Source organism: Copadichromis virginalis, linkage group LG12 (genome assembly GCF_057382275.1).
Source record: "Copadichromis virginalis isolate Kocher_CV1m ecotype Utaka linkage group LG12, C_Virginalis_male_GT1.1, whole genome shotgun sequence".
NCBI classification, from domain to species: Eukaryota; Metazoa; Chordata; class Actinopteri; order Cichliformes; family Cichlidae; genus Copadichromis; species Copadichromis virginalis.
This window is the reverse complement of record NC_140629.1, coordinates 7,991,051-8,014,883: the sequence shown is the minus strand read 5'-3', so window position 1 is coordinate 8,014,883 and position 23,833 is coordinate 7,991,051. Positions and strand designations below refer to the sequence as shown.

Sequence of the window (23,833 nt, the reverse complement as noted above, 5' to 3'; positions counted from 1 at the left end):
ACAAATATAAGAGTGTATGTTAGGGCTGTTCGATATAACGATATATATCAAATGACAATATAAAAATGTCTATCGTTTCCTATTACGCTATCGTTTGTTTCGTGATGTCGTAAAATAAACTGTTTACAGCAGTATTTTTCATCGTTTTGACGGTCACCTTAGTGGCTATATTAATTTCTTAAAGTTCTCTCTTTCTCTTATATTTAATATAACCACACTATGGGCGGGCAAGTGCCTGTTTTTACGTGTTTTCGTTAGCAACAATGACGGTAAAACCATCGCGTGGTTCCGCTGTACGCTTGTTTGTTTTCCACGTAAACCTTTCACAATAAAGCTCAAGATCCTGTTGAGACTTTTCAAAACAAACTGAATCACATGAGAGAGTATGCAGAGTTTACAGATGAGAAGCAAACAAAGAGCCGTCAGACTCAAACTATATGTATACACCTGCCCGCCTTCGTAAACAACTAAATGCTATGTTGCCCTATCATTTTTTGATTGGTCCACATGGTATATTTTTTCACCAATAGGAAAGGCTGGGGGAGTTGGGAGGGGGACTGAGTGCTTTCTAGTGTTTTTCCTTATAAAAACCGTTTCTTCCCGCAGTAAATATAAACAACGATAGTATTCAGGAAGAAAACCTGCATATATTATACTGAACATAAAGTTGTTTGCAAAACTTGTGCATAATTTTTACAAATGTACAACTTCTATTCGCATTTCAAGTTATGAAAACAATTCCTTAAACATGTTTGTGGCTTTTACAGTAAAAATGACAAGTATTTTCTACTCGGATTTTGAATTTTTTTTGTCTGAATTTAGATCTATTGTGCAAATATAGTATAAATGAAAAATTAACTCAAATTTCAGATATTTGAGGTTGTGCCAAAAAAAAAAAGAAGAAGATTTTTTTAAAGGTGAAATATAGAGGTAAAATCTAAAGTAGTCAAAAACGGCCAATTATACTCTGGACCCCAGAGGGTTACTAAATACATTTACATGTCTTGGTGACTGCAGCTGGAACCTTGGCAAAAAGTGTATGTGTGTGTGTGGAATGCTAGCTACCAGCATTCATAATATAATAGTTACAATAGCAACAGTAACCAGGGGGGTGGGGCTTAAATGACAGAACAAAGACAGGCTACCATGATGTCACATGCCAGGCCACTATGATGTCACATGCCAGGCCACCATGATGTCACATGCCAGGCCATAAAAATCTATAAATAGGGGTGCCTCGACACACAGTTGTAGAATTCCCTTGCAGGTGAATTTAAGCTAGCGATTGAATTGTGTTTTCAGATGAAAGCGCTTATAACCTTCTCCCAAAGTAGAGTACTCTTCCTCCACCCAAACCTAAAATGTATATTTCTAAATACAGGGAAGCAATTGTATTAGAAAATAAATATAAAAATGAACACAGGACCATGGTGCCAAGAACAGTTAAGGCCCCATCTCATCGCGAAATGTGCCCACAGAGGCCAGAAGGCGAAAAACCTGAACACACATTCAGGAAAAAACCAGAACACACAGGCATGAAGAAAGTCATGGCTCAACCTGCTTGTGTGGATACACGCAAAGGGGACAAGCAGCTCCTTGAGAAATCTGGACTTGTCCCCTTTTATTTACAGAAAAACGATTACAGAATCGTTCCAGGCTACCTGCGTAGAAGAAAGGCAGAGAAAGAAAAGGCTAAGCAGGACAATGATGCCTGGTTAACAAAACAACAGGAAACAGTTAAACCACTGGCCGAACAGGAGAAACAAAACATTCTCCAGGGCCTAAAGAGGAGGTTTAATGAGCTAAACTTTGAATATCAATCCCTCCCTTTTACTATCTCCCCTTCACAGCACAAAAAATACAATTACAAAATGTTTCTCGAAGAGGCAATGAGTCAAGTTGAAAAAGACATTGCCCTTTTTGAGGAACATAAATACATTTACGTAGGCAGGGAAGATGCATCTGACGAACAACAGTTACAGCGGACTCCACTGCCACCCATTAGACCGAAAAAGACAAAGTTGACACCCGCTCCTCAAGTCACACAACCAACGAAAAAGGAAACTTTCTCGACCGACAACCTACCACCTTTTCGTAGGATGTGTGTTCCACCTATATCCAGAAGTGGAAAGCAACCTATTCCCATGACTGAGAACCTTCACAGACAACCTATTCCCACCCAACTAGTTATAATTCCACGACCTAGTCCTGTCCCTCTGCCACCTATTTGTAAAAAAGCTGAATCTACACCCCGACCACCTGTAAGACCTCCAATGAAACGAGGTGTAACACCCATCCTTCCACCCATTTCCACCAAAAAGCTGTAGTGCTGTACCGTTAGAGTAGTTTTTTAACTACCTAACCCCCAACCGGTCTTGACAGAAGCCGCACCATCTGAGCCTGGTTCTGTCGAAGGTTTCTTCTTTTTAAGACAAAGGAGTTTTTCCTTCCCACCGTCGCCCAGTGCTTGCTCAGATGAGATCATTTGATTGTTGGGGTTTTCTTAAACATAAATTGGCCTATTGAAAAAATGTAGTGGTTCTTACTACATTTTATTTTCAATAGACCAATTTATGTTCAAAGAAAAAAAATTACAGCAGAAAAGAAAGCATGGGAGACATCTGATGCATTTCATTGCTTTTTAAAAAATAATTTATAATTTATCTGGAACAAATAAAAGAAAGTAAAAATAATCTTTTGTGGATTCTTTTTCTTCAATAAGTAGTAGAATAGGCAGTTCTTTATACATAAAGCGTAGTGTTTTGTTAAAAAATAAAGTGGCACAGCGGCACTGTGTTAAAGGCCTGTGTTTTTACCATCAGCGTGACAGCACCGTGCCGCCTTTGCAGTTTTAAGGCCCAGGGAAACAAGCCTGCCAGCGCTCTGTAGCGGCTGTGACCGCTGCCGATAAGGAAAGGCTGCTCTTCATAGAGGACTCAAGCTCGGGGAAACGTTTTCTGGTCGACTCTGGCTCCCAGAAGAGCCTCTGGAACTCTTGTGTCGTCTTTACAATGGTATATTATTTAATCTCAAAAAAAACAAAATAAAAAAAAATTGGAGATTTCCCGTATCACATAACATGTGCAGGTACACTGGTACAGCACATGTGAGCGAAATTCTTATGTGTGTGCAACAGAGGTGTGCAAAATACAATAACATAAGAACAAGCAAAATATACGAATGGGTAAATCTGAGAATTATAAGAATAAATATATGTACAAATATAAGAGTGTATGTTAGGGCTGTTCGATATAACGATATATATCAAATGACAATATAAAAATGTCTATCGTTTCCTATTACGCTATCGTTTGTTTCGTGATGTCGTAAAATAAACTGTTTACAGCAGTATTTTTCATCGTTTTGACGTCACCTTAGTGGCTATATTAATTTCTTAAAGTTCTCTCTTTCTCTTATATTTAATATAACCACACTATGGGCGGGCAAGTGCCTGTTTTTACGTGTTTTCGTTAGCAACAATGACGGTAAAACCATCGCGTGGTTCCGCTGTACGCTTGTTTGTTTTCCACGTAAACCTTTCACAATAAAGCTCAAGATCCTGTTGAGACTTTTCAAAACAAACTGAATCACATGAGAGAGTATGCAGAGTTTACAGATGAGAAGCAAACAAAGAGCCGTCAGACTCAAACTATATGTATACACCTGCCCGCCTTCGTAAACAACTAAATGCTATGTTGCCCTATCATTTTTTGATTGGTCCACATGGTATATTTTTTCACCAATAGGAAAGGCTGGGGGAGTTGGGAGGGGGACTGAGTGCTTTCTAGTGTTTTTCCTTATAAAAACCGTTTCTTCCCGCAGTAAATATAAACAACGATAGTATTCAGGAAGAAAACCTGCATATATTATACTGAACATAAAGTTGTTTGCAAAACTTGTGCATAATTTTTACAAATGTACAACTTCTATTCGCATTTCAAGTTATGAAAACAATTCCTTAAACATGTTTGTGGCTTTTACAGTAAAAATGACAAGTATTTTCTACTCGGATTTTGAATTTTTTTTGTCTGAATTTAGATCTATTGTGCAAATATAGTATAAATGAAAAATTAACTCAAATTTCAGATATTTGAGGTTGTGCCAAAAAAAAAAAGAAGAAGATTTTTTTAAAGGTGAAATATAGAGGTAAAATCTAAAGTAGTCAAAAACGGCCAATTATACTCTGGACCCCAGAGGGTTACTAAATACATTTACATGTCTTGGTGACTGCAGCTGGAACCTTGGCAAAAAGTGTATGTGTGTGTGTGGAATGCTAGCTACCAGCATTCATAATATAATAGTTACAATAGCAACAGTAACCAGGGGGGTGGGGCTTAAATGACAGAACAAAGACAGGCTACCATGATGTCACATGCCAGGCCACTATGATGTCACATGCCAGGCCACCATGATGTCACATGCCAGGCCATAAAAATCTATAAATAGGGGTGCCTCGACACACAGTTGTAGAATTCCCTTGCAGGTGAATTTAAGCTAGCGATTGAATTGTGTTTTCAGATGAAAGCGCTTATAACCTTCTCCCAAAGTAGAGTACTCTTCCTCCACCCAAACCTAAAATGTATATTTCTAAATACAGGGAAGCAATTGTATTAGAAAATAAATATAAAAATGAACACAGGACCATGGTGCCAAGAACAGTTAAGGCGCCATCTCATCGCGAAATGTGCCCACAGAGGCCAGAAGGCGAAAAACCTGAACACACATTCAGGAAAAAACCAGAACACACAGGCATGAAGAAAGTCATGGCTCAACCTGCTTGTGTGGATACACGCAAAGGGGACAAGCAGCTCCTTGAGAAATCTGGACTTGTCCCCTTTTATTTACAGAAAAACGATTACAGAATCGTTCCAGGCTACCTGCGTAGAAGAAAGGCAGAGAAAGAAAAGGCTAAGCAGGACAATGATGCCTGGTTAACAAAACAACAGGAAACAGTTAAACCACTGGCCGAACAGGAGAAACAAAACATTCTCCAGGGCCTAAAGAGGAGGTTTAATGAGCTAAACTTTGAATATCAATCCCTCCCTTTTACTATCTCCCCTTCACAGCACAAAAAATACAATTACAAAATGTTTCTCGAAGAGGCAATGAGTCAAGTTGAAAAAGACATTGCCCTTTTTGAGGAACATAAATACATTTACGTAGGCAGGGAAGATGCATCTGACGAACAACAGTTACAGCGGACTCCACTGCCACCCATTAGACCGAAAAAGACAAAGTTGACACCCGCTCCTCAAGTCACACAACCAACGAAAAAGGAAACTTTCTCGACCGACAACCTACCACCTTTTCGTAGGATGTGTGTTCCACCTATATCCAGAAGTGGAAAGCAACCTATTCCCATGACTGAGAACCTTCACAGACAACCTATTCCCACCCAACTAGTTATAATTCCACGACCTAGTCCTGTCCCTCTGCCACCTATTTGTAAAAAAGCTGAATCTACACCCCGACCACCTGTAAGACCTCCAATGAAACGAGGTGTAACACCCATCCTTCCACCCATTTCCACCAAAAAGCTGTAGTGCTGTACCGTTAGAGTAGTTTTTTAACTACCTAACCCCCAACCGGTCTTGACAGAAGCCGCACCATCTGAGCCTGGTTCTGTCGAAGGTTTCTTCTTTTTAAGACAAAGGAGTTTTTCCTTCCCACCGTCGCCCAGTGCTTGCTCAGATGAGATCATTTGATTGTTGGGGTTTTCTTAAACATAAATTGGCCTATTGAAAAAATGTAGTGGTTCTTACTACATTTTATTTTCAATAGACCAATTTATGTTCAAAGAAAAAAAATTACAGCAGAAAAGAAAGCATGGGAGACATCTGATGCATTTCATTGCTTTTTAAAAAAAAATTTATAATTTATCTGGAACAAATAAAAGAAAGTAAAAATAATCTTTTGTGGATTCTTTTTCTTCAATAAGTAGTAGAATAGGCAGTTCTTTATACATAAAGCGTAGTGTTTTGTTAAAAAATAAAGTGGCACAGCGGCACTGTGTTAAAGGCCTGTGTTTTTACCATCAGCGTGACAGCACCGTGCCGCCTTTGCAGTTTTAAGGCCCAGGGAAACAAGCCTGCCAGCGCTCTGTAGCGGCTGTGACCGCTGCCGATAAGGAAAGGCTGCTCTTCATAGAGGACTCAAGCTCGGGGAAACGTTTTCTGGTCGACTCTGGCTCCCAGAAGAGCCTCTGGAACTCTTGTGTCGTCTTTACAATGGTATATTATTTAATCTCAAAAAAAACAAAATAAAAAAAAATTGGAGATTTCCCGTATCACATAACATGTGCAGGTACACTGGTACAGCACATGTGAGCGAAATTCTTATGTGTGTGCAACAGAGGTGTGCAAAATACAATAACATAAGAACAAGCAAAATATACGAATGGGTAAATCTGAGAATTATAAGAATAAATATATGTACAAATATAAGAGTGTATGTTAGGGCTGTTCGATATAACGATATATATCAAATGACAATATAAAAATGTCTATCGTTTCCTATTACGCTATCGTTTGTTTCGTGATGTCGTAAAATAAACTGTTTACAGCAGTATTTTTCATCGTTTTGACGGTCACCTTAGTGGCTATATTAATTTCTTAAAGTTCTCTCTTTCTCTTATATTTAATATAACCACACTATGGGCGGGCAAGTGCCTGTTTTTACGTGTTTTCGTTAGCAACAATGACGGTAAAACCATCGCGTGGTTCCGCTGTACGCTTGTTTGTTTTCCACGTAAACCTTTCACAATAAAGCTCAAGATCCTGTTGAGACTTTTCAAAACAAACTGAATCACATGAGAGAGTATGCAGAGTTTACAGATGAGAAGCAAACAAAGAGCCGTCAGACTCAAACTATATGTATACACCTGCCCGCCTTCGTAAACAACTAAATGCTATGTTGCCCTATCATTTTTTGATTGGTCCACATGGTATATTTTTTCACCAATAGGAAAGGCTGGGGGAGTTGGGAGGGGGACTGAGTGCTTTCTAGTGTTTTTCCTTATAAAAACCGTTTCTTCCCGCAGTAAATATAAACAACGATAGTATTCAGGAAGAAAACCTGCATATATTATACTGAACATAAAGTTGTTTGCAAAACTTGTGCATAATTTTTACAAATGTACAACTTCTATTCGCATTTCAAGTTATGAAAACAATTCCTTAAACATGTTTGTGGCTTTTACAGTAAAAATGACAAGTATTTTCTACTCGGATTTTGAATTTTTTTTGTCTGAATTTAGATCTATTGTGCAAATATAGTATAAATGAAAAATTAACTCAAATTTCAGATATTTGAGGTTGTGCCAAAAAAAAAAGAAGAAGATTTTTTTAAAGGTGAAATATAGAGGTAAAATCTAAAGTAGTCAAAAACGGCCAATTATACTCTGGACCCCAGAGGGTTACTAAATACATTTACATGTCTTGGTGACTGCAGCTGGAACCTTGGCAAAAAGTGTATGTGTGTGTGTGGAATGCTAGCTACCAGCATTCATAATATAATAGTTACAATAGCAACAGTAACCAGGGGGGTGGGGCTTAAATGACAGAACAAAGACAGGCTACCATGATGTCACATGCCAGGCCACTATGATGTCACATGCCAGGCCACCATGATGTCACATGCCAGGCCATAAAAATCTATAAATAGGGGTGCCTCGACACACAGTTGTAGAATTCCCTTGCAGGTGAATTTAAGCTAGCGATTGAATTGTGTTTTCAGATGAAAGCGCTTATAACCTTCTCCCAAAGTAGAGTACTCTTCCTCCACCCAAACCTAAAATGTATATTTCTAAATACAGGGAAGCAATTGTATTAGAAAATAAATATAAAAATGAACACAGGACCATGGTGCCAAGAACAGTTAAGGCCCCATCTCATCGCGAAATGTGCCCACAGAGGCCAGAAGGCGAAAAACCTGAACACACATTCAGGAAAAAACCAGAACACACAGGCATGAAGAAAGTCATGGCTCAACCTGCTTGTGTGGATACACGCAAAGGGGACAAGCAGCTCCTTGAGAAATCTGGACTTGTCCCCTTTTATTTACAGAAAAACGATTACAGAATCGTTCCAGGCTACCTGCGTAGAAGAAAGGCAGAGAAAGAAAAGGCTAAGCAGGACAATGATGCCTGGTTAACAAAACAACAGGAAACAGTTAAACCACTGGCCGAACAGGAGAAACAAAACATTCTCCAGGGCCTAAAGAGGAGGTTTAATGAGCTAAACTTTGAATATCAATCCCTCCCTTTTACTATCTCCCCTTCACAGCACAAAAAATACAATTACAAAATGTTTCTCGAAGAGGCAATGAGTCAAGTTGAAAAAGACATTGCCCTTTTTGAGGAACATAAATACATTTACGTAGGCAGGGAAGATGCATCTGACGAACAACAGTTACAGCGGACTCCACTGCCACCCATTAGACCGAAAAAGACAAAGTTGACACCCGCTCCTCAAGTCACACAACCAACGAAAAAGGAAACTTTCTCGACCGACAACCTACCACCTTTTCGTAGGATGTGTGTTCCACCTATATCCAGAAGTGGAAAGCAACCTATTCCCATGACTGAGAACCTTCACAGACAACCTATTCCCACCCAACTAGTTATAATTCCACGACCTAGTCCTGTCCCTCTGCCACCTATTTGTAAAAAAGCTGAATCTACACCCCGACCACCTGTAAGACCTCCAATGAAACGAGGTGTAACACCCATCCTTCCACCCATTTCCACCAAAAAGCTGTAGTGCTGTACCGTTAGAGTAGTTTTTTAACTACCTAACCCCCAACCGGTCTTGACAGAAGCCGCACCATCTGAGCCTGGTTCTGTCGAAGGTTTCTTCTTTTTAAGACAAAGGAGTTTTTCCTTCCCACCGTCGCCCAGTGCTTGCTCAGATGAGATCATTTGATTGTTGGGGTTTTCTTAAACATAAATTGGCCTATTGAAAAAATGTAGTGGTTCTTACTACATTTTATTTTCAATAGACCAATTTATGTTCAAAAAAAAAATTTACAGCAGAAAAGAAAGCATGGGAGACATCTGATGCATTTCATTGCTTTTTAAAAAATAATTTATAATTTATCTGGAACAAATAAAAGAAAGTAAAAATAATCTTTTGTGGATTCTTTTTCTTCAATAAGTAGTAGAATAGGCAGTTCTTTATACATAAAGCGTAGTGTTTTGTTAAAAAATAAAGTGGCACAGCGGCACTGTGTTAAAGGCCTGTGTTTTTACCATCAGCGTGACAGCACCGTGCCGCCTTTGCAGTTTTAAGGCCCAGGGAAACAAGCCTGCCAGCGCTCTGTAGCGGCTGTGACCGCTGCCGATAAGGAAAGGCTGCTCTTCATAGAGGACTCAAGCTCGGGGAAACGTTTTCTGGTCGACTCTGGCTCCCAGAAGAGCCTCTGGAACTCTTGTGTCGTCTTTACAATGGTATATTATTTAATCTCAAAAAAAACAAAATAAAAAAAAATTGGAGATTTCCCGTATCACATAACATGTGCAGGTACACTGGTACAGCACATGTGAGCGAAATTCTTATGTGTGTGCAACAGAGGTGTGCAAAATACAATAACATAAGAACAAGCAAAATATACGAATGGGTAAATCTGAGAATTATAAGAATAAATATATGTACAAATATAAGAGTGTATGTTAGGGCTGTTCGATATAACGATATATATCAAATGACAATATAAAAATGTCTATCGTTTCCTATTACGCTATCGTTTGTTTCGTGATGTCGTAAAATAAACTGTTTACAGCAGTATTTTTCATCGTTTTGACGGTCACCTTAGTGGCTATATTAATTTCTTAAAGTTCTCTCTTTCTCTTATATTTAATATAACCACACTATGGGCGGGCAAGTGCCTGTTTTTACGTGTTTTCGTTAGCAACAATGACGGTAAAACCATCGCGTGGTTCCGCTGTACGCTTGTTTGTTTTCCACGTAAACCTTTCACAATAAAGCTCAAGATCCTGTTGAGACTTTTCAAAACAAACTGAATCACATGAGAGAGTATGCAGAGTTTACAGATGAGAAGCAAACAAAGAGCCGTCAGACTCAAACTATATGTATACACCTGCCCGCCTTCGTAAACAACTAAATGCTATGTTGCCCTATCATTTTTTGATTGGTCCACATGGTATATTTTTTCACCAATAGGAAAGGCTGGGGGAGTTGGGAGGGGGACTGAGTGCTTTCTAGTGTTTTTCCTTATAAAAACCGTTTCTTCCCGCAGTAAATATAAACAACGATAGTATTCAGGAAGAAAACCTGCATATATTATACTGAACATAAAGTTGTTTGCAAAACTTGTGCATAATTTTTACAAATGTACAACTTCTATTCGCATTTCAAGTTATGAAAACAATTCCTTAAACATGTTTGTGGCTTTTACAGTAAAAATGACAAGTATTTTCTACTCGGATTTTGAATTTTTTTTGTCTGAATTTAGATCTATTGTGCAAATATAGTATAAATGAAAAATTAACTCAAATTTCAGATATTTGAGGTTGTGCCAAAAAAAAAAAGAAGAAGATTTTTTTAAAGGTGAAATATAGAGGTAAAATCTAAAGTAGTCAAAAACGGCCAATTATACTCTGGACCCCAGAGGGTTACTAAATACATTTACATGTCTTGGTGACTGCAGCTGGAACCTTGGCAAAAAGTGTATGTGTGTGTGTGGAATGCTAGCTACCAGCATTCATAATATAATAGTTACAATAGCAACAGTAACCAGGGGGGTGGGGCTTAAATGACAGAACAAAGACAGGCTACCATGATGTCACATGCCAGGCCACTATGATGTCACATGCCAGGCCACCATGATGTCACATGCCAGGCCATAAAAATCTATAAATAGGGGTGCCTCGACACACAGTTGTAGAATTCCCTTGCAGGTGAATTTAAGCTAGCGATTGAATTGTGTTTTCAGATGAAAGCGCTTATAACCTTCTCCCAAAGTAGCCCTTGGAGATCCCTAAAAAAAGACATCCACCTTGATCCCTAATGGACATAAATGTCCATTCCCCAAAAAGTGCAATAAAAATATTATATATTAATATTTTTTTCCACTTTAAATTGGTCAGTCTTTTAAAACTACTTCTCCCTGAAATATTCATATAAAGTTTTAATTATATTTTCGTTGTTTTAACCCTTTAAATCCCAGTTTTACTTCATGAGCGCCCTGTTTTTTTAGCCCCCAAAAACAAAAAAACTCAATATTTAAAAAAAAAAACATTTGAAGTAATATTTGATTGTTATTATAATTAGGCCTTTAGATGGACTAAAGATTGGCACCAAGAGTCATTTCGATCGCCTTTTATTTTTTTTCCAGGAGCGCATTTCATAAAATGCACACTATCGACCACGCCCAAAAAGTGCAATAAAAATATTAAATATTAATTTTTTTTTTCACTTTAAATTGGTCAGTCTTTTAAAACTACTTCTCCCTGAAATATTCATGTCAAGTTTTAATTACATTTCGCGGATTTTAACCCTTTATATCCCGGTTTCGTCACATGAGCCCACTGCTTTTTTTGCCCCAAAAACATAAAACATAAAACATAAAATATTTTCCAAAAAAAACATTTGAAGTAATATTTTATTGTTATTATAATTAGGCCTTTAGATGGACAAAAGATTGGCACGAACATTAATTTCGATCCGGTTTTAATTTTTTTTCCAGAAGCCAAAAATGTCCCCAGGCGGCGCTGCTGCTCCTGCTCCCCCGGGGAGGAGTGCCTCTGCCGCGGGTGTGTTTCGCGCAGCGCCGGAGCATATGGTTCGGTTCCCGTGTCTGCAGCACACACTTCCGCTACCACGTGAAAACAAATACGTCATTTCCTGTTGATTAAAAAAAAAAAAAAAAAAATCAAACGAACCTAAGGGCAGAAAATGTTCCGGAACGAGCAGCGGGCCAAGCTGCTGTGCTACGCGGGAAATTAGTGTGCCTTTTCCGGGTATCTGTCTCGAGCAGGCCGCTGGAGAACATACACAAACATGTGTATGTTCCAGCAGGCGTCACATGTGGAGCAAGGGCGCCACCCGGTGGACAAATAAAAAAATTACAACTCTAAGGCCTGTAGTCCAAAACAAAACCTAAGCTTGAAACCTGACGATCGATTTGACCGTAAATTTTCTGGCGTGAAAAATAGCGTTTATAATGGGTTTCAATGTGGACATTTTTGTCCAAAGGGACTAATGTGGATGGATTGCTGTAACTTAGCCATTTTAGGCTGATTTAATGAATTGACACCACAATTAAAAAAAATAAGTAAAAAAAACATTCTTTGACAAATTTGGCTTTAATCCACTCAACACAGTGAAGATGGTTTAAAACTAAAAATGAAAAAGACAATAAATGTCCTTAGGGATCTCCAAGGGGTAGAGTACTCTTCCTCCACCCAAACCTAAAATGTATATTTCTAAATACAGGGAAGCAATTGTATTAGAAAATAAATATAAAAATGAACACAGGACCATGGTGCCAAGAACAGTTAAGGCCCCATCTCATCGCGAAATGTGCCCACAGAGGCCAGAAGGCGAAAAACCTGAACACACATTCAGGAAAAAACCAGAACACACAGGCATGAAGAAAGTCATGGCTCAACCTGCTTGTGTGGATACACGCAAAGGGGACAAGCAGCTCCTTGAGAAATCTGGACTTGTCCCCTTTTATTTACAGAAAAACGATTACAGAATCGTTCCAGGCTACCTGCGTAGAAGAAAGGCAGAGAAAGAAAAGGCTAAGCAGGACAATGATGCCTGGTTAACAAAACAACAGGAAACAGTTAAACCACTGGCCGAACAGGAGAAACAAAACATTCTCCAGGGCCTAAAGAGGAGGTTTAATGAGCTAAACTTTGAATATCAATCCCTCCCTTTTACTATCTCCCCTTCACAGCACAAAAAATACAATTACAAAATGTTTCTCGAAGAGGCAATGAGTCAAGTTGAAAAAGACATTGCCCTTTTTGAGGAACATAAATACATTTACGTAGGCAGGGAAGATGCATCTGACGAACAACAGTTACAGCGGACTCCACTGCCACCCATTAGACCGAAAAAGACAAAGTTGACACCCGCTCCTCAAGTCACACAACCAACGAAAAAGGAAACTTTCTCGACCGACAACCTACCACCTTTTCGTAGGATGTGTGTTCCACCTATATCCAGAAGTGGAAAGCAACCTATTCCCATGACTGAGAACCTTCACAGACAACCTATTCCCACCCAACTAGTTATAATTCCACGACCTAGTCCTGTCCCTCTGCCACCTATTTGTAAAAAAGCTGAATCTACACCCCGACCACCTGTAAGACCTCCAATGAAACGAGGTGTAACACCCATCCTTCCACCCATTTCCACCAAAAAGCTGTAGTGCTGTACCGTTAGAGTAGTTTTTTAACTACCTAACCCCCAACCGGTCTTGACAGAAGCCGCACCATCTGAGCCTGGTTCTGTCGAAGGTTTCTTCTTTTTAAGACAAAGGAGTTTTTCCTTCCCACCGTCGCCCAGTGCTTGCTCAGATGAGATCATTTGATTGTTGGGGTTTTCTTAAACATAAATTGGCCTATTGAAAAAATGTAGTGGTTCTTACTACATTTTATTTTCAATAGACCAATTTATGTTCAAAGAAAAAAAATTACAGCAGAAAAGAAAGCATGGGAGACATCTGATGCATTTCATTGCTTTTTAAAAAATAATTTATAATTTATCTGGAACAAATAAAAGAAAGTAAAAATAATCTTTTGTGGATTCTTTTTCTTCAATAAGTAGTAGAATAGGCAGTTCTTTATACATAAAGCGTAGTGTTTTGTTAAAAAATAAAGTGGCACAGCGGCACTGTGTTAAAGGCCTGTGTTTTTACCATCAGCGTGACAGCACCGTGCCGCCTTTGCAGTTTTAAGGCCCAGGGAAACAAGCCTGCCAGCGCTCTGTAGCGGCTGTGACCGCTGCCGATAAGGAAAGGCTGCTCTTCATAGAGGACTCAAGCTCGGGGAAACGTTTTCTGGTCGACTCTGGCTCCCAGAAGAGCCTCTGGAACTCTTGTGTCGTCTTTACAATGGTATATTATTTAATCTCAAAAAAAACAAAATAAAAAAAAATTGGAGATTTCCCGTATCACATAACATGTGCAGGTACACTGGTACAGCACATGTGAGCGAAATTCTTATGTGTGTGCAACAGAGGTGTGCAAAATACAATAACATAAGAACAAGCAAAATATACGAATGGGTAAATCTGAGAATTATAAGAATAAATATATGTACAAATATAAGAGTGTATGTTAGGGCTGTTCGATATAACGATATATATCAAATGACAATATAAAAATGTCTATCGTTTCCTATTACGCTATCGTTTGTTTCGTGATGTCGTAAAATAAACTGTTTACAGCAGTATTTTTCATCGTTTTGACGGTCACCTTAGTGGCTATATTAATTTCTTAAAGTTCTCTCTTTCTCTTATATTTAATATAACCACACTATGGGCGGGCAAGTGCCTGTTTTTACGTGTTTTCGTTAGCAACAATGACGGTAAAACCATCGCGTGGTTCCGCTGTACGCTTGTTTGTTTTCCACGTAAACCTTTCACAATAAAGCTCAAGATCCTGTTGAGACTTTTCAAAACAAACTGAATCACATGAGAGAGTATGCAGAGTTTACAGATGAGAAGCAAACAAAGAGCCGTCAGACTCAAACTATATGTATACACCTGCCCGCCTTCGTAAACAACTAAATGCTATGTTGCCCTATCATTTTTTGATTGGTCCACATGGTATATTTTTTCACCAATAGGAAAGGCTGGGGGAGTTGGGAGGGGGACTGAGTGCTTTCTAGTGTTTTTCCTTATAAAAACCGTTTCTTCCCGCAGTAAATATAAACAACGATAGTATTCAGGAAGAAAACCTGCATATATTATACTGAACATAAAGTTGTTTGCAAAACTTGTGCATAATTTTTACAAATGTACAACTTCTATTCGCATTTCAAGTTATGAAAACAATTCCTTAAACATGTTTGTGGCTTTTACAGTAAAAATGACAAGTATTTTCTACTCGGATTTTGAATTTTTTTTGTCTGAATTTAGATCTATTGTGCAAATATAGTATAAATGAAAAATTAACTCAAATTTCAGATATTTGAGGTTGTGCCAAAAAAAAAAAGAAGAAGATTTTTTTAAAGGTGAAATATAGAGGTAAAATCTAAAGTAGTCAAAAACGGCCAATTATACTCTGGACCCCAGAGGGTTACTAAATACATTTACATGTCTTGGTGACTGCAGCTGGAACCTTGGCAAAAAGTGTATGTGTGTGTGTGGAATGCTAGCTACCAGCATTCATAATATAATAGTTACAATAGCAACAGTAACCAGGGGGGTGGGGCTTAAATGACAGAACAAAGACAGGCTACCATGATGTCACATGCCAGGCCACTATGATGTCACATGCCAGGCCACCATGATGTCACATGCCAGGCCATAAAAATCTATAAATAGGGGTGCCTCGACACACAGTTGTAGAATTCCCTTGCAGGTGAATTTAAGCTAGCGATTGAATTGTGTTTTCAGATGAAAGCGCTTATAACCTTCTCCCAAAGTAGAGTACTCTTCCTCCACCCAAACCTAAAATGTATATTTCTAAATACAGGGAAGCAATTGTATTAGAAAATAAATATAAAAATGAACACAGGACCATGGTGCCAAGAACAGTTAAGGCCCCATCTCATCGCGAAATGTGCCCACAGAGGCCAGAAGGCGAAAAACCTGAACACACATTCAGGAAAAAACCAGAACACACAGGCATGAAGAAAGTCATGGCTCAACCTGCTTGTGTGGATACACGCAAAGGGGACAAGCAGCTCCTTGAGAAATCTGGACTTGTCCCCTTTTATTTACAGAAAAACGATTACAGAATCGTTCCAGGCTACCTGCGTAGAAGAAAGGCAGAGAAAGAAAAGGCTAAGCAGGACAATGATGCCTGGTTAACAAAACAACAGGAAACAGTTAAACCACTGGCCGAACAGGAGAAACAAAACATTCTCCAGGGCCTAAAGAGGAGGTTTAATGAGCTAAACTTTGAATATCAATCCCTCCCTTTTACTATCTCCCCTTCACAGCACAAAAAATACAATTACAAAATGTTTCTCGAAGAGGCAATGAGTCAAGTTGAAAAAGACATTGCCCTTTTTGAGGAACATAAATACATTTACGTAGGCAGGGAAGATGCATCTGACGAACAACAGTTACAGCGGACTCCACTGCCACCCATTAGACCGAAAAAGACAAAGTTGACACCCGCTCCTCAAGTCACACAACCAACGAAAAAGGAAACTTTCTCGACCGACAACCTACCACCTTTTCGTAGGATGTGTGTTCCACCTATATCCAGAAGTGGAAAGCAACCTATTCCCATGACTGAGAACCTTCACAGACAACCTATTCCCACCCAACTAGTTATAATTCCACGACCTAGTCCTGTCCCTCTGCCACCTATTTGTAAAAAAGCTGAATCTACACCCCGACCACCTGTAAGACCTCCAATGAAACGAGGTGTAACACCCATCCTTCCACCCATTTCCACCAAAAAGCTGTAGTGCTGTACCGTTAGAGTAGTTTTTTAACTACCTAACCCCCAACCGGTCTTGACAGAAGCCGCACCATCTGAGCCTGGTTCTGTCGAAGGTTTCTTCTTTTTAAGACAAAGGAGTTTTTCCTTCCCACCGTCGCCCAGTGCTTGCTCAGATGAGATCATTTGATTGTTGGGGTTTTCTTAAACATAAATTGGCCTATTGAAAAAATGTAGTGGTTCTTACTACATTTTATTTTCAATAGACCAATTTATGTTCAAAGAAAAAAAATTACAGCAGAAAAGAAAGCATGGGAGACATCTGATGCATTTCATTGCTTTTTAAAAAATAATTTATAATTTATCTGGAACAAATAAAAGAAAGTAAAAATAATCTTTTGTGGATTCTTTTTCTTCAATAAGTAGTAGAATAGGCAGTTCTTTATACATAAAGCGTAGTGTTTTGTTAAAAAATAAAGTGGCACAGCGGCACTGTGTTAAAGGCCTGTGTTTTTACCATCAGCGTGACAGCACCGTGCCGCCTTTGCAGTTTTAAGGCCCAGGGAAACAAGCCTGCCAGCGCTCTGTAGCGGCTGTGACCGCTGCCGATAAGGAAAGGCTGCTCTTCATAGAGGACTCAAGCTCGGGGAAACGTTTTCTGGTCGACTCTGGCTCCCAGAAGAGCCTCTGGAACTCTTGTGTCGTCTTTACAATGGTATATTATTTAATCTCAAAAAAAACAAAATAAAAAAAAATTGGAGATTTCCCGTATCACATAACATGTGCAGGTACACTGGTACAGCACATGTGAGCGAAATTCTTATGTGTGTGCAACAGAGGTGTGCAAAATACAATAACATAAGAACAAGCAAAATATACGAATGGGTAAATCTGAGAATTATAAGAATAAATATATGTACAAATATAAGAGTGTATGTTAGGGCTGTTCGATATAACGATATATATCAAATGACAATATAAAAATGTCTATCGTTTCCTATTACGCTATCGTTTGTTTCGTGATGTCGTAAAATAAACTGTTTACAGCAGTATTTTTCATCGTTTTGACGGTCACCTTAGTGGCTATATTAATTTCTTAAAGTTCTCTCTTTCTCTTATATTTAATATAACCACACTATGGGCGGGCAAGTGCCTGTTTTTACGTGTTTTCGTTAGCAACAATGACGGTAAAACCATCGCGTGGTTCCGCTGTACGCTTGTTTGTTTTCCACGTAAACCTTTCACAATAAAGCTCAAGATCCTGTTGAGACTTTTCAAAACAAACTGAATCACATGAGAGAGTATGCAGAGTTTACAGATGAGAAGCAAACAAAGAGCCGTCAGACTCAAACTATATGTATACACCTGCCCGCCTTCGTAAACAACTAAATGCTATGTTGCCCTATCATTTTTTGATTGGTCCACATGGTATATTTTTTCACCAATAGGAAAGGCTGGGGGAGTTGGGAGGGGGACTGAGTGCTTTCTAGTGTTTTTCCTTATAAAAACCGTTTCTTCCCGCAGTAAATATAAACAACGATAGTATTCAGGAAGAAAACCTGCATATATTATACTGAACATAAAGTTGTTTGCAAAACTTGTGCATAATTTTTACAAATGTACAACTTCTATTCGCATTTCAAGTTATGAAAACAATTCCTTAAACATGTTTGTGGCTTTTACAGTAAAAATGACAAGTATTTTCTACTCGGATTTTGAATTTTTTTTGTCTGAATTTAGATCTATTGTGCAAATATAGTATAAATGAAAAATTAACTCAAATTTCAGATATTTGAGGTTGTGCCAAAAAAAAAAAAGAAGAAGATTTTTTTAAAGGTGAAATATAGAGGTAAAATCTAAAGTAGTCAAAAACGGCCAATTATACTCTGGACCCCAGAGGGTTACTAAATACATTTACATGTCTTGGTGACTGCAGCTGGAACCTTGGCAAAAAGTGTATGTGTGTGTGTGGAATGCTAGCTACCAGCATTCATAATATAATAGTTACAATAGCAACAGTAACCAGGGGGGTGGGGCTTAAATGACAGAACAAAGACAGGCTACCATGATGTCACATGCCAGGCCACTATGATGTCACATGCCAGGCCACCATGATGTCACATGCCAGGCCATAAAAATCTATAAATAGGGGTGCCTCGACACACAGTTGTAGAATTCCCTTGCAGGTGAATTTAAGCTAGCGATTGAATTGTGTTTTCAGATGAAAGCGCTTATAACCTTCTCCCAAAGTAGAGTACTCTTCCTCCACCCAAACCTAAAATGTATATTTCTAAATACAGGGAAGCAATTGTATTAGAAAATAAATATAAAAATGAACACAGGACCATGGTGCCAAGAACAGTTAAGGCCCCATCTCATCGCGAAATGTGCCCACAGAGGCCAGAAGGCGAAAAACCTGAACACACATTCAGGAAAAAACCAGAACACACAGGCATGAAGAAAGTCATGGCTCAACCTGCTTGTGTGGATACACGCAAAGGGGACAAGCAGCTCCTTGAGAAATCTGGACTTGTCCCCTTTTATTTACAGAAAAACGATTACAGAATCGTTCCAGGCTACCTGCGTAGAAGAAAGGCAGAGAAAGAAAAGGCTAAGCAGGACAATGATGCCTGGTTAACAAAACAACAGGAAACAGTTAAACCACTGGCCGAACAGGAGAAACAAAACATTCTCCAGGGCCTAAAGAGGAGGTTTAATGAGCTAAACTTTGAATATCAATCCCTCCCTTTTACTATCTCCCCTTCACAGCACAAAAAATACAATTACAAAATGTTTCTCGAAGAGGCAATGAGTCAAGTTGAAAAAGACATTGCCCTTTTTGAGGAACATAAATACATTTACGTAGGCAGGGAAGATGCATCTGACGAACAACAGTTACAGCGGACTCCACTGCCACCCATTAGACCGAAAAAGACAAAGTTGACACCCGCTCCTCAAGTCACACAACCAACGAAAAAGGAAACTTTCTCGACCGACAACCTACCACCTTTTCGTAGGATGTGTGTTCCACCTATATCCAGAAGTGGAAAGCAACCTATTCCCATGACTGAGAACCTTCACAGACAACCTATTCCCACCCAACTAGTTATAATTCCACGACCTAGTCCTGTCCCTCTGCCACCTATTTGTAAAAAAGCTGAATCTACACCCCGACCACCTGTAAGACCTCCAATGAAACGAGGTGTAACACCCATCCTTCCACCCATTTCCACCAAAAAGCTGTAGTGCTGTACCGTTAGAGTAGTTTTTTAACTACCTAACCCCCAACCGGTCTTGACAGAAGCCGCACCATCTGAGCCTGGTTCTGTCGAAGGTTTCTTCTTTTTAAGACAAAGGAGTTTTTCCTTCCCACCGTCGCCCAGTGCTTGCTCAGATGAGATCATTTGATTGTTGGGGTTTTCTTAAACATAAATTGGCCTATTGAAAAAATGTAGTGGTTCTTACTACATTTTATTTTCAATAGACCAATTTATGTTCAAAAAAAAAAAATTACAGCAGAAAAGAAAGCATGGGAGACATCTGATGCATTTCATTGCTTTTTAAAAAATAATTTATAATTTATCTGGAACAAATAAAAGAAAGTAAAAATAATCTTTTGTGGATTCTTTTTCTTCAATAAGTAGTAGAATAGGCAGTTCTTTATACATAAAGCGTAGTGTTTTGTTAAAAAATAAAGTGGCACAGCGGCACTGTGTTAAAGGCCTGTGTTTTTACCATCAGCGTGACAGCACCGTGCCGCCTTTGCAGTTTTAAGGCCCAGGGAAACAAGCCTGCCAGCGCTCTGTAGCGGCTGTGACCGCTGCCGATAAGGAAAGGCTGCTCTTCATAGAGGACTCAAGCTCGGGGAAACGTTTTCTGGTCGACTCTGGCTCCCAGAAGAGCCTCTGGAACTCTTGTGTCGTCTTTACAATGGTATATTATTTAATCTCAAAAAAAAAACAAAATAAAAAAAAATTGGAGATTTCCCGTATCACATAACATGTGCAGGTACACTGGTACAGCACATGTGAGCGAAATTCTTATGTGTGTGCAACAGAGGTGTGCAAAATACAATAACATAAGAACAAGCAAAATATACGAATGGGTAAATCTGAGAATTATAAGAATAAATATATGTACAAATATAAGAGTGTATGTTAGGGCTGTTCGATATAACGATATATATCAAATGACAATATAAAAATGTCTATCGTTTCCTATTACGCTATCGTTTGTTTCGTGATGTCGTAAAATAAACTGTTTACAGCAGTATTTTTCATCGTTTTGACGGTCACCTTAGTGGCTATATTAATTTCTTAAAGTTCTCTCTTTCTCTTATATTTAATATAACCACACTATGGGCGGGCAAGTGCCTGTTTTTACGTGTTTTCGTTAGCAACAATGACGGTAAAACCATCGCGTGGTTCCGCTGTACGCTTGTTTGTTTTCCACGTAAACCTTTCACAATAAAGCTCAAGATCCTGTTGAGACTTTTCAAAACAAACTGAATCACATGAGAGAGTATGCAGAGTTTACAGATGAGAAGCAAACAAAGAGCCGTCAGACTCAAACTATATGTATACACCTGCCCGCCTTCGTAAACAACTAAATGCTATGTTGCCCTATCATTTTTTGATTGGTCCACATGGTATATTTTTTCACCAATAGGAAAGGCTGGGGGAGTTGGGAGGGGGACTGAGTGCTTTCTAGTGTTTTTCCTTATAAAAACCGTTTCTTCCCGCAGTAAATATAAACAACGATAGTATTCAGGAAGAAAACCTGCATATATTATACTGAACATAAAGTTGTTTGCAAAACTTGTGCATAATTTTTACAAATGTACAACTTCTATTCGCATTTCAAGTTATGAAAACAATTCCTTAAACATGTTTGTGGCTTTTACAGTAAAAATGACAAGTATTTTCTACTCGGATTTTGAATTTTTTTTGTCTGAATTTAGATCTATTGTGCAAATATAGTATAAATGAAAAATTAACTCAAATTTCAGATATTTGAGGTTGTGCCAAAAAAAAAAAGAAGAAGATTTTTTTAAAGGTGAAATATAGAGGTAAAATCTAAAGTAGTCAAAAACGGCCAATTATACTCTGGACCCCAGAGGGTTACTAAATACATTTACATGTCTTGGTGACTGCAGCTGGAACCTTGGCAAAAAGTGTATGTGTGTGTGTGGAATGCTAGCTACCAGCATTCATAATATAATAGTTACAATAGCAACAGTAACCAGGGGGGTGGGGCTTAAATGACAGAACAAAGACAGGCTACCATGATGTCACATGCCAGGCCACTATGATGTCACATGCCAGGCCACCATGATGTCACATGCCAGGCCATAAAAATCTATAAATAGGGGTGCCTCGACACACAGTTGTAGAATTCCCTTGCAGGTGAATTTAAGCTAGCGATTGAATTGTGTTTTCAGATGAAAGCGCTTATAACCTTCTCCCAAAGTAGAGTACTCTTCCTCCACCCAAACCTAAAATGTATATTTCTAAATACAGGGAAGCAATTGTATTAGAAAATAAATATAAAAATGAACACAGGACCATGGTGCCAAGAACAGTTAAGGCCCCATCTCATCGCGAAATGTGCCCACAGAGGCCAGAAGGCGAAAAACCTGAACACACATTCAGGAAAAAACCAGAACACACAGGCATGAAGAAAGTCATGGCTCAACCTGCTTGTGTGGATACACGCAAAGGGGACAAGCAGCTCCTTGAGAAATCTGGACTTGTCCCCTTTTATTTACAGAAAAACGATTACAGAATCGTTCCAGGCTACCTGCGTAGAAGAAAGGCAGAGAAAGAAAAGGCTAAGCAGGACAATGATGCCTGGTTAACAAAACAACAGGAAACAGTTAAACCACTGGCCGAACAGGAGAAACAAAACATTCTCCAGGGCCTAAAGAGGAGGTTTAATGAGCTAAACTTTGAATATCAATCCCTCCCTTTTACTATCTCCCCTTCACAGCACAAAAAATACAATTACAAAATGTTTCTCGAAGAGGCAATGAGTCAAGTTGAAAAAGACATTGCCCTTTTTGAGGAACATAAATACATTTACGTAGGCAGGGAAGATGCATCTGACGAACAACAGTTACAGCGGACTCCACTGCCACCCATTAGACCGAAAAAGACAAAGTTGACACCCGCTCCTCAAGTCACACAACCAACGAAAAAGGAAACTTTCTCGACCGACAACCTACCACCTTTTCGTAGGATGTGTGTTCCACCTATATCCAGAAGTGGAAAGCAACCTATTCCCATGACTGAGAACCTTCACAGACAACCTATTCCCACCCAACTAGTTATAATTCCACGACCTAGTCCTGTCCCTCTGCCACCTATTTGTAAAAAAGCTGAATCTACACCCCGACCACCTGTAAGACCTCCAATGAAACGAGGTGTAACACCCATCCTTCCACCCATTTCCACCAAAAAGCTGTAGTGCTGTACCGTTAGAGTAGTTTTTTAACTACCTAACCCCCAACCGGTCTTGACAGAAGCCGCACCATCTGAGCCTGGTTCTGTCGAAGGTTTCTTCTTTTTAAGACAAAGGAGTTTTTCCTTCCCACCGTCGCCCAGTGCTTGCTCAGATGAGATCATTTGATTGTTGGGGTTTTCTTAAACATAAATTGGCCTATTGAAAAAATGTAGTGGTTCTTACTACATTTTATTTTCAATAGACCAATTTATGTTCAAAAAAAAAAAATTACAGCAGAAAAGAAAGCATGGGAGACATCTGATGCATTTCATTGCTTTTTAAAAAATAATTTATAATTTATCTGGAACAAATAAAAGAAAGTAAAAATAATCTTTTGTGGATTCTTTTTCTTCAATAAGTAGTAGAATAGGCAGTTCTTTATACATAAAGCGTAGTGTTTTGTTAAAAAATAAAGTGGCACAGCGGCACTGTGTTAAAGGCCTGTGTTTTTACCATCAGCGTGACAGCACCGTGCCGCCTTTGCAGTTTTAAGGCCCAGGGAAACAAGCCTGCCAGCGCTCTGTAGCGGCTGTGACCGCTGCCGATAAGGAAAGGCTGCTCTTCATAGAGGACTCAAGCTCGGGGAAACGTTTTCTGGTCGACTCTGGCTCCCAGAAGAGCCTCTGGAACTCTTGTGTCGTCTTTACAATGGTATATTATTTAATCTCAAAAAAAAAACAAAATAAAAAAAAAATTGGAGATTTCCCGTATCACATAACATGTGCAGGTACACTGGTACAGCACA

The 23,833-nt window shown here is 39.0% G+C and overlaps 6 protein-coding genes across 6 annotated transcripts; all 6 read left to right on the top strand.

The window, feature by feature from the left end:
* Window positions 1–4,301: 4,301 nt before the first annotated feature.
* On the top strand, window positions 4,302–5,865 carry LOC146696467 (uncharacterized). The gene has a single exon (XM_085474126.1). The coding sequence runs from the start codon at window positions 4,578–4,580 to the stop codon at window positions 5,541–5,543; it is 966 nt and encodes a 321-aa protein (XP_085330252.1). The 5' UTR covers window positions 4,302–4,577; the 3' UTR covers window positions 5,544–5,865.
* Window positions 5,866–7,793: 1,928 nt separating this feature from the next.
* On the top strand, window positions 7,794–9,374 carry LOC146696466 (uncharacterized). Its single transcript, XM_085474124.1, has 2 exons — window positions 7,794–8,563; window positions 8,597–9,374. The coding sequence occupies exons 1-2, from the start codon at window positions 7,794–7,796 to the stop codon at window positions 8,757–8,759; spliced, it is 933 nt and encodes a 310-aa protein (XP_085330250.1). The 3' UTR covers window positions 8,760–9,374.
* Window positions 9,375–12,406: 3,032 nt separating this feature from the next.
* LOC146696465 (uncharacterized) lies at window positions 12,407–13,756 on the top strand. Its single transcript, XM_085474586.1, has 2 exons — window positions 12,407–13,202; window positions 13,236–13,756. Exons 1-2 carry the CDS (start codon window positions 12,433–12,435, stop codon window positions 13,396–13,398), a joined length of 933 nt encoding a protein of 310 aa, XP_085330712.1. The 5' UTR covers window positions 12,407–12,432; the 3' UTR covers window positions 13,399–13,756.
* A 1,893-nt stretch (window positions 13,757–15,649) lies between these two features.
* LOC146696464 (uncharacterized) lies at window positions 15,650–16,973 on the top strand. Its single transcript, XM_085474123.1, has 2 exons — window positions 15,650–16,419; window positions 16,453–16,973. Exons 1-2 carry the CDS (start codon window positions 15,650–15,652, stop codon window positions 16,613–16,615), a joined length of 933 nt encoding a protein of 310 aa, XP_085330249.1. The 3' UTR covers window positions 16,616–16,973.
* A 1,894-nt stretch (window positions 16,974–18,867) lies between these two features.
* Window positions 18,868–20,191, top strand: LOC146696463 (uncharacterized). Its single transcript, XM_085474122.1, has 2 exons — window positions 18,868–19,637; window positions 19,671–20,191. The coding sequence occupies exons 1-2, from the start codon at window positions 18,868–18,870 to the stop codon at window positions 19,831–19,833; spliced, it is 933 nt and encodes a 310-aa protein (XP_085330248.1). The 3' UTR covers window positions 19,834–20,191.
* Window positions 20,192–21,997: 1,806 nt separating this feature from the next.
* On the top strand, window positions 21,998–23,410 carry LOC146696462 (uncharacterized). The gene has a single exon (XM_085474121.1). It carries the CDS (start codon window positions 22,087–22,089, stop codon window positions 23,050–23,052), a length of 966 nt encoding a protein of 321 aa, XP_085330247.1. The 5' UTR covers window positions 21,998–22,086; the 3' UTR covers window positions 23,053–23,410.
* The last annotated feature ends 423 nt before the right edge of the window (window positions 23,411–23,833 follow it).